Raw genomic sequence first — 10453 nt, forward strand, 5'->3', positions numbered from 1 at the left:
CCCTTCAGTATTTATTTGTTACTATAGATATATTCTGTTTTGCACCTAATTGCTCACGCATGATTCTGTCAATATTTTCTTCTGTTTCTCGCTGGTCATTGAAAGACTTTACATTGATCAGTTATGAGAACAAGAATCAAACACATTGCTGTCAATGTTTGTCTATAGACTATAGCAGAATGTCAACATAACCCAGTTGCATATAGTCAAGAGCAATGACAACTTGCAGTAGCACCTATGAACAACCCAACCGAAACTGCCTTGCTTCCAGCTTCCGCGTCAATAAAATATGATTGTTGATATTAAGGTCACAAGAAACTATAACGATAAAAATAAAATTGTTGTGTAAAACTCTCACTTTACAAGTTTCTTCGGTAGTCAGAGTTGCTCATTTGAGGGAAAAAGAATGCACCTTTATATCAAAAAGAAGGAAAAAAGAATGATTCACAGGATATTATGCTAGAGAAAGTTGAGGCATTTCTTCATATATGGTCTTCTGCTATTCTGCAGCCTTCCTTGTGCAAGAAAAGATGAAAACAAATCTATCCAGAGAGCATCCTATGAGTATCACTTTTAGCCAAATTGACGGCTGCCATAGTTTCTTTGGGACCCACTATATCTCTGAGCACCCCTGTCAGAGTTTATCAGTCGAGTTTCTGACCCGTTTGTATACTCACCAGAAGTATTCTCAGACTTCCATGACATTGGGGGTCCATGAGATACTTCTTTAGATGTATAGTCTCCACTGTATGTGCTATAATCTGTGCTGTCATCACTGCCAAGTGCCATCATTCTGAATTTCATGATATCTTGACTGTACTGCCCAGAATCATACACCGTGCTCTGACCATATTTCACCCCATTAGTGAGATCGGACATTTCTCCTTCGCTGTCCAACGCCCTAACAACCTAGGAGAAGAAGGAGATAATAGAAGTCAGTTCAAAGTTCATACTCCCACAAAACAAATATAGTTTTGATGATTCATTGACATTCTGTTTGCTTTGATTCTCGCATAGTTAAGCAAACAAGACTTGTTCAAAAAAAAGATGAATAACTGCAGTTTACGAATATCACCTGCACCATGCGGGGCCTCTTCGGAGCAGAATGGCGAACACAGGCAGCTGCAGTCTCGATCATTGTTAACATTTCACGCTCAACATAATGTTTTTCAAGCCGTGGATCAACAAGCTCACTGGGATTACCAGTTTCAAGGGCACGTATGAGAATCGGACGAGCCTACCAAAAAAATGACAAACATCATTAAGATGGGACCAGGTACCTCATAAAAAATAGAGAGACAGACATGGTTTCCATGCGCTAAATATAAGATTATGACTGGTAAAATATAAGATACATTTCATCTTGGCAAAAGCAACTACCATGATGATGGTCATGGACGGACAAAAGTTGCCACCACCAACACCATGGGCCCATGGCACATGGTTAATGATTACAACAATTGATTTGTGCATGATCTTGAAATTCCATCTTGCAGGCTTTCCAGAAATTACATTTGGCATGGACTTGATATCTCAAGACGATTTTGATTCTTCAGCTGACTTCTACTTATGTGGTGGACGCAATTAATGTTAAAAGAATTTGAATCTTCTCCAGATTGTGAATATAATTGAAGTTGAAGAATAAAATCAACAAACACAGTTATGTAAATGTCGAGATAGAGATGGAAGGAGGAATTGTTTTATTAGTCATAGTGTCATACCCATTCAACTAAACTCTCATCTCCAAAAGGCTGAGACGGATCAACTGGCTTCCGCCCTGTTATAAGCTCTAGAAGCACAACTCCAAAAGAAAAGACATCAGATCTATCTGTTAATTTTCCACTTGATGCATATTCTGGTGCCAGGTACCTGAAAGCAAATGAAACACTACTATGAATGAAATGTTATGAAAATATTTTCAGTGTCAAAGAGCCCACATGGGAATCTTGAATTTAGCATTGAGCAGTTAGTGAAATAAGATATTAAACTGTATAGGTTAGATGACACCAATTATATGACCCAAGTTGCAAATGTCCTCTGCATTGCCATAAATATAGTCTCATCGGTATTCACCATTTACATGACTTTTTCTTTCCAACCACCAAAGAGAAAACAAATGGAAACATAATAGAAGCATCAAAGCAGCAATTAAGCTCAGCTATGAAAATCAAACATACCCAAATGTTCCCATCACCCGGGTTGATACATGGGTCTGAGTAGTATCATTTAGTCGGGCAAGTCCAAAGTCTGCAACCTGTATTAGAAGCAATCCAAAATTAAAATGCATGACTTCACAATTAAGGTCCATATCTTGAGAATCTGGAAAGGGGATAAATCAAATAGTAGTAACTTGCCAGTGCTTCAAAATCATCATCCAACAAAATGTTTGCCGACTTAATGTCTCTGTGAATGATTTTTGGGTGACCTACAAAGTTTCAAATAAGTATTAGTTATCAAACAAGCATATTAGAAGGGGGGAAAAAAGGGAGAGGAGTAATGCCTATACTTTATTTGCTATATTATGCATCACCAATATAGTCAAGAATATCCTATCATAGTTCTTGTTACTTTCTGAACAGCTTAGTAGTTGAATTTAGATTGAATTCCATCCAGTTATACAGTTTCCAAATCCTGGAACTATCCTAGAGTAATGACATATAACCACTATTTTTCGCTTCTAACAGGGCAATATGCACCAAGAATGAAAGCTTAACAGTTTAAAATGACCACACGCACGACAGCTACAGCTGACTTCTTCTTCCAAGAAAATGAAAGGTCAACAGCATATATCTAAGGAGAATGTTGGAATAGAAACATACAATCTTCATGAAGATATGCCAAGCCCTTTGCAGATCCTAGAGCAATCTTGACTCTTTTAGGCCAATCCAACACTGGGAGTCCTTTAGCTGTTGAAAGCTTCAGCATTAGAAAGAGTTCATTATATGGAAACTAAAAATTTTGAAGAGGGAGTAAATCCATCATACCATGCAAATGATGCTCAAGAGTGTTATTTGGAACGAATTCATAGATAAGCAAGCGATTGTTCTCAGCGATGCAATATCCCACCAAAGAGACTAAATGTCGATGATGCACACGACTAATTATGTCTACTTCAGCCCGGAACTCTCGCTCACCCTGTCCACTACCTGCCTTGAGCTGCTTCACAGCAACCACTTTCCCACCTGACATCCTCCCCTTAAAAACACATCCAAACCCACCCTCACCGATAATGTTTTGACGAGAAAATCCATTAGTTATTTCCATCACCTCTTCATAGCTGAAATTTGCTTTATTACTGAAAACACCACCTGAGTCTGCTATTTCTCCTTGATACGTGCTGTTTCTTTGACTCCCAAAGCTATTTCCTGTAGTAGAAGGTGGCCCTTGTGAATAATAGTAGGGATCTGTAAGTCCAGAATGCCCCATGGTGTGAGGAGGTACATGGTAGGATCCACCTGCATTAGGAAAATAAAAAGACTCAGCACAATTGCTAAAACACAAGTGATAAGAATCTCATAACAGTCAAAACTTTAACCTGCTTTCCCAGTAAAGTTAGGGGGTGGCATGTAAGGGGGAGCATAGGCCTTCCATTTATTCTTTCGCCTTGACACAACAAAGAAGATGGCAATTAATGCAATGACAAAGACACTTGCCACTGTAGCACCAACCACAATACTTTCATGCTTGCCCCCATTGGAATCTTGCGTTGGGCTCGAGCCACGTGAATCAGAGTTGCCTGTTTTTGAGCTGGAGGAAGCAGGGGAAGAAGAATTGGATGATCCTTGAGAACTGCTTCGTCCAGATTCTGTTGGAGGGGAGTTTGTAGTCAATGTAGTAACATTTGACCCAGGTGACGTGGGTGTTGAGTTTTCAACTACAGGAGATGGAGGAGATGTGGAGCCTGACGATGGAGGTGGTTGTAGGTTTCCAGAACTAGGTAAGGTACCACCTCCAACCGAGGGTGCTGGGGCCGATGATGATCCCTCTGAAGGAGTCGGTGGTGGAATAAATTGGCCAGATGGAGGTGGTGGTGACTTGTTTGTAGGGGTTTGAGGAGGAGGAGAAGGAGTGAGGGAAGTTGATGATGTAGGCGGTGGAGTTGCTGTAGAAGGATTCAAATTTAATGAAGAAGGTGATGGTGGTGGTGGTGAGGCAATAAGGGGCGGTGAATGAGGAGGAGGAGAGGAGGTTGTGGAGTTTGAGCTGGAGGATCCAGAAGGTGGAGGAGACTGAGAATTCGAAGGAGGAGGCGATGTTGGTGGCGAAGGAGGAGGGGAAGAGTCTGGTGGTGGTGAAGACGATGCACCAGATGGTGCAGGGGGTGACTTTGATGGAGATTCTGCTTGTTTCTGACCTAGGCCATCCGATGAAGGTGGAGATGGAGGTGAGTTTGAGCCATCCAATACAGGAGGGGACTGATCTGATGAAGAACTCGGCGATTCCGCCGAGCTTGACATCCTTCTTCCCTTTTAAAAAAAATCCTCCTCCTATATTCTTCCTCTCAGAATTCTCTCTTTCATAAAAATTTTAATTGCTTCCTCTTCTATGCTTTTCATTCACAATTACCCAGAAATTCAATCTACTAACACAAAACTATCAATTCAAATGTCCAAAAATACAAAACAAAGAAAACCCCAATCCAAATTCTTCCTCGCATAACCTCAATGATACAAAATCAACAATGTAGCCAAACGCTAGGGAACAATATTGGTACACAGAAGCAATTAAATGGAGTTCTTATAAGCAGAAAATAAAATACTATACAAATTCGAATCAAAATATACTCAATCTGCGGGTACAGATCCAAGAAGAAAAGATACACAAAAAATGGAAACCTGATTGTGTGAAATTGTAAATGGAGCTATAATGGCGGAAGAAATGGTTTCACAAGAGAAGACCTAAAGAAACGCATGTAAGGCAGTCAATATGTGTGTTGTATGAATCTGGGTGTAGTCTTACTTGTACCCACGATTTCCGTTAACAACCGCTCTCTTATGCCTTCTTTAATATTCTCTGTCTCCTTCAGTTTCGGGTTGCCGCGCAAACTCAAACAAGATCTTGTTCATAGCAAACCCAAATCAAATGGTAGGTTGGTCTCTAATCTGCATCTTGGGCCCAATGCTATTTAAAAATATATATTGGGCCCAATGAGTTATGGTAAACTACTAGGCGGCCTAGGGCTAGTAGTACTAGCCTTGACCAACCAAAAGGCAGAAGAGGCCCAAGGGAGGGACAACCCGAAGCTAGTGGCCCAAATGCGAAAAGAACCTCCTACTGAAAAGAAAGATGTGGGGGTTTGAAGTACGGCCCAAGAGCCGGGTCCAGACCAACTGTTAGAATTAAAACTGCTTTTCTTTTCTTTTTCTCTCTTAGCTGTCTTTTTTCTTCTCTGTTTTTTTTCCCAATTTTTTCGTTTTTGCTTTTCTTTTCCCATAGCCCCTAAAGGCTAAAACTCTCTTTTTTGAGCCAAGCGAGGGGGCCTGAGGCAATATAAGGCTTAGACCGCTAAAGGCTAAAACTCTCTTTTCTGAACCAAGTGAGGGGGCCTGAAGCAAGATAAGGCTTAGCCCAAATGATGAGGCCCAAGGTATTAAAATTCTAAACTCTAAATCTAAAATCCTAAACACTACCCTAATTCTAAATCCTAAACCCTAAATTTTAAACTTTAAATTCAATATATTCCCATTTTTATCAAATTAGGAACAAAAAACAGTAAAAAAGCCACAAAACTTTTAAGGTCCATTTGAATAAGAGGATAAGACTTCGTATAGTATAACTTTATACAAAATGTGACTTTTATATGATGCAGGTCGTATAATATTAAAACACATTCAACTCGTTTTAATTTTATACGGAGCAATTAGGATAAGAGATAACCTGACAAATGACAAAAACACCCTTTTAAAAAAATAAACCCTAGCCACATACCACTTTATACACTGCATATACTCCTTAAAAATAATTTAGCCACTAATCACAAAAATCTAATGATTTTTTATCTTTAATTTTTCATAAATATGATAAAAGTAACAAATATTAAAAAATTATTATTATTTTAGTTGGGGTAGTTCAGACATATTACCACATATCTTATACTATCATTTTGTCTAACAATAAACAAAACATTGTATTGTATAAGAATTATACTATACAAAGTTAATACCAATTTTTTTTCAAACACTAGATATGATTAAATTATACATCCACTTATCCAATGATTAACTTATACATTGGATAGCAAAATTATATTATCCTATACAAAGTTCCATACGGAGCCTACTAGTGTTTATTGTTTAAATATAAAGTAGATATAATAAATATATAAAATTATAATAAACCTTAACAAATGTGTTATTTTTATTGATATGAAACATATTTCTTACATACAAAAACTTATGTTTACCTATTAATAAAATGGAGGTGATGTCAATTTTAGGCTAACACCTTACATTCATATTGTAGATTACATAGCAACAAAAAAGGTGTATACTATTAACACTTTCATGGTATTTTAGCTTACGAAGTGTGACTGCTATTATACGTAGAAGTAGGAAGATGTATCAGTATTTGATGTGTCTCTATAGAGAATAGAACGAGCTTCGGTTACTGAGCAAGGTGGCTCAACATCTTTGTCTTGCAATGAGTTTCCTTGCAATCTCTACATCTGGGATGCAAAGGTGTCATCAAATATCTGTCAAAAAAAAAAAATCATTTACAGGACTACTAAGGTTTAACCTATCAACAAATATGATGTAATTCAACTACACTACACATAAGGCTATGCCTGGCATGAGAGGGTTTGTAAGGGTTGAGGAGGCAAGTGTTCGGAATGATTTCAATACTAAATTATGTATTTTTCCTCCCCTCTCAAACTCCACAAACCCTCCTGCCAATGATAGCTGTTAGTTGAGATGGGTTTGGGGTACACATAATGGGTGGTCAACCCAAATCATCTCCTAACTCAACTATCATGGGGAGTTACAACCCCTGAAAGATTGTCATTCCTCTATAATTGCCATAATCACAAAAGACGAAGATGAAGATCTCTCTCAAGAAGGCTATCTCTCTCAAATTCGTGTAAGGACCGCATTTACTCTATGGCTTAAATCATCATACATGAGATTTTTGGCAAACTTGCATGGAGTGGTGCCCACTCCATATATATGATGTATTTTAGACCATTATACATGAGATTTTTGGCAAACTTGCATGCAATTTCGTTTTATGCATGTTGAGTATGATCATATGATCCAAAAATAGCCTATGAGTTTTTGTGGATAGATAAGAGGACCAGATACAATCATTAAGACATAAGCTATTGTTAAGGTAAAAAAAATCAAAAGACAAGACGTAGTCTACTTACCCCTAGATCTGCTGTCAACTCTGGTTTGATTTCCCTTCTTCTTAATTTGTGCTTTGGTTTTTTCCTATAGTGTGAAGGAACAATTATCTAGGGTTAGGCTACATGATTTTTTTTAATCTCAACGAAGGTTTTAGTGTATTATGTGCTACTCTATATTATGTTTTGGCTTTTTTTTGTGAGTGATAAATTGACCATTGATTTTCTATATGTGCATGATAATGGCTTCTAATTCTAATTTGGAGTATTAAAATATGAATTGCAATTCTTAACTGAACTACAAAATTCCATCCACAAAGGCTAAGCACTTTCATAAAGTCATTCAAAGAGGAGAAAAAAATCAGTTGAATAAAGTTGAAATGAAACTATGGATGTTCCTTCCTGTCAACTTCTATGAATCATTTTCTGTAAGGTCCAATTTATTGCTTATAAGTGAAAATTTTGCTAGGAGGAATCATTTAGGCACTTTTAACTAGTATGGTTTTTGATTCTAACTGCTTTCCTGCTTTGTTGCTTGATGTCTTGGTTGGTTTAGTCGTTTACTGCCTAGTGCCTACTGTGATCTTAATAATGCAAATGACAAGAACTAAAAGGAGAAATCCTCCTCTACCACCAACATTACCTACACCTATGGGTCCACCTCCACCACCAGTACCTCTAGCTCCTACACCTTTTCAAATTGAAGAGGAAATTAGGGCTTCAACATAGACTGATATTGTCACATCTGAATCTGCTAAACCTAAAAAAAAAGAAAAGAGAGATCAGAAGCTTGGGATCATTTCAAGAGAGTGGCAGTAGAAGGGAAAGATACACAAGCTATATGCCATCATTGTGGGGCTAAATACATGGTTGATAACAATAAACATGGCACGAATAATTTTATAGCCCGCATCAAAAGTTTTAAAGTTTTGCAGACAAATAAAGGTCCCATGGACAACTACACAATATCTTATGATAGGGATAGGGATGGGGATGGGGATAGGGATAGGGATAAGGATAAGGATAGTACAAGCCTAATCAATGAAATTAGGCTTCACAAATTTGATGCCAGTGCAATTCGTGACAGTCTAATTGAGCGGATAATTTGTGATGAACTCCCATTCAGCATTGTTAAAAGCCCCAAATTTAAATAGTCTTGTAAGATTATGGAGCCTCAGTTTAATGTATCATCACGACAAACAATTGCTAGACATGTTTTCAAATTGTACAATACTCAGAAGCTGAAGTTGAAAGAGTCTTTAAGTGGTTCCATCGGTCGAGTTAGTCTCACCACTGATATGTGAACATCTTTCAACAATACAAGTTATATGTGTATAACGGCGCATTTTATTGACAAAAGTTGAATATTGCACAAGAGGATTATCAATTTTAGTATGGTTGAGGATCATAGAGGTGAGGGCATTGGTAAGCAATCAGAGAGGGTTACTAAAGAGTGGGGGATAGAAAAAATTATGTGCATCACAGTTGATAATGCAGCTGCAAATAATGGTGCAGTAGATTAAATGAAGAAATATGGGTCTAAACATATGTTGGGTGGCAATTATCTCCATGTTAGGTGCTTTGCTCATATGTTGAATCTGATTGTGAAGCACGGCTTACAAAAGTGTGTTGAATCAATTGAAAAAATTAGGAATGCGGTGAAATATGTGAGATCGTCTCCTAAGAGACAATCCAAGTTCTTGGATTGTGCAAAACAAGTTGGAGTTGCGATTACTAAATCTTTGTGTCTTGATATGGTGACATGATGAAACTCCACTTATTTGATGTTGGAAGTTGCTGTGGAGTATGAGCTAGTATTTGATCGCCTATACCATTAAGATTTAGGTTATCATGCATGTGTTCTCACTACAAATGTTATTGGTATTCCTAGTTTCAATGATTGCGAGAATGCTAGGAAGCTTATCCCTTTTTTGAAGCCTTTCTATGATGTCACTATAGCATTATCTGACAGTAGTTATGTCACAATAAATAACTACTTCTTTCGGTTTCAAGCTATCTGAGATAATTTGAAAGAAGCTTGGATGAGCAATTACAAAGTAGTTTCTGAAGTGTCAATTGATATGATGAACAAATATGATCAATATTTTGGAAATACTTCAAAGGTTAATATGCTAGTTTTTGTTGCTCTAGTTCTTAATCCAAGGAGTAAGTTAGATGTTTTCAAAAGAGGCTTAGAGCTATCCTTTGATAGAACAACTAGTACCAAAATATTTGAAGGGACAAAAATGTTATTGGAGGAGTTATATGAGCAATACCGTTCATCTTTAGAAACTCCACAATCACAGTCACATGTTGCACATTCATCTCAGAGAAGTAATACAAATTCATTTTTATCATCATTAGTCTATAAGCCTAAGGTCACCAATATGTGAGATATAATTTGTGATCGAGCTGAATATGCCACTTCTATATCCATATCGGAGTTAGATAAGTATTTGGTAGATGATCGCGAGAATCCAACGGATGAGTTTTGATTTATTAAACTTTTGGAAAGTGATGGAGGGCAGATTTCCAATTCTTACATCCATTGCTATGGATATATTTTCTATCCCTGCTTCGACTGTTACTTTGGAATCTACATTTAGTACCGGTGGTCGTGTGATAACAGATCGTCATAATTTCTTGTTGCCAAGAACCGTTGAAGCACTCTTATGCACACAAAGTCTGTTGAAAAATGTGATTTCAATTGAGGCTGATGAGATGATTCTTAATGATATTGCTGTTGAAGTAGTGGAGAGGATTGTTAAAGAAGGTACTTACTAATTAGTTAACATATAAAAATTTTATATGCACTTATTTCAGTTATTTACTTATCATTAAGTTGTTTTGAATACTAAAGTAACTGAACAATTTTTTTTCAAAATTAGACTGTGGATCTGATCCATGTGGACCTCTTAGTGCCATGACTATGATAGACTCCTTAAGTGCAAGTGTATGTAATGTTGGGGAAGGTTGAAGACTTGAAGTCGAGACATGGTATGTTTGTAGTTAGTTAAAGCATGATGCTACTGTTTGTAGGTCTTGAAATTGGCTTGTATTCTATTCACATTCTTGGCTCTCAGTTTGCTTGCAGGTTTTGAAACTGACTTGTTA

At 37.3% G+C, this 10453-nt stretch overlaps 1 protein-coding gene across 1 annotated transcript; it reads right to left on the reverse strand.

Moving 5' to 3' along the window:
* Positions 1 to 262: 262 nt before the first annotated feature.
* LOC120000808 (proline-rich receptor-like protein kinase PERK13) lies at positions 263 to 4904 on the reverse strand. The gene is made up of 8 exons (XM_038848947.1): positions 3536 to 4904; positions 2985 to 3455; positions 2820 to 2906; positions 2355 to 2425; positions 2178 to 2254; positions 1722 to 1869; positions 1076 to 1237; positions 263 to 909 (listed from the first exon to the last, which is right to left on the reverse strand). Exons 1-8 carry the CDS (start codon positions 4455 to 4457, stop codon positions 574 to 576), a joined length of 2274 nt encoding a protein of 757 aa, XP_038704875.1. The 5' UTR covers positions 4458 to 4904; the 3' UTR covers positions 263 to 573.
* Positions 4905 to 10453: the final 5549 nt, after the last annotated feature.

The sequence above is a fragment of the Tripterygium wilfordii genome, chromosome 6 (genome assembly GCF_013401445.1).
Source record: "Tripterygium wilfordii isolate XIE 37 chromosome 6, ASM1340144v1, whole genome shotgun sequence".
NCBI lineage: Eukaryota > Viridiplantae > Streptophyta > Magnoliopsida > Celastrales > Celastraceae > Tripterygium > Tripterygium wilfordii.

Excerpts from the sequence above, each read along its gene's own strand:
- LOC120000808 (XM_038848947.1), bottom strand. The coding sequence starts at position 4,457 with ATGTCAAGCTCGGCGGAATCGCCGAGTTCTTCATCAGATCAGTCCCCT. Across the intron at positions 1,870-2,177 it reads CGGGTGATGGGAACATTTGG|GTACCTGGCACCAGAATATG; the intron begins GTATGTTTGATT and ends ATTTGCTTTCAG. Across the intron at positions 1,238-1,721 it reads ATGAGAGTTTAGTTGAATGG|GCTCGTCCGATTCTCATACG; the intron begins GTATGACACTAT and ends TTTTTTTGGTAG.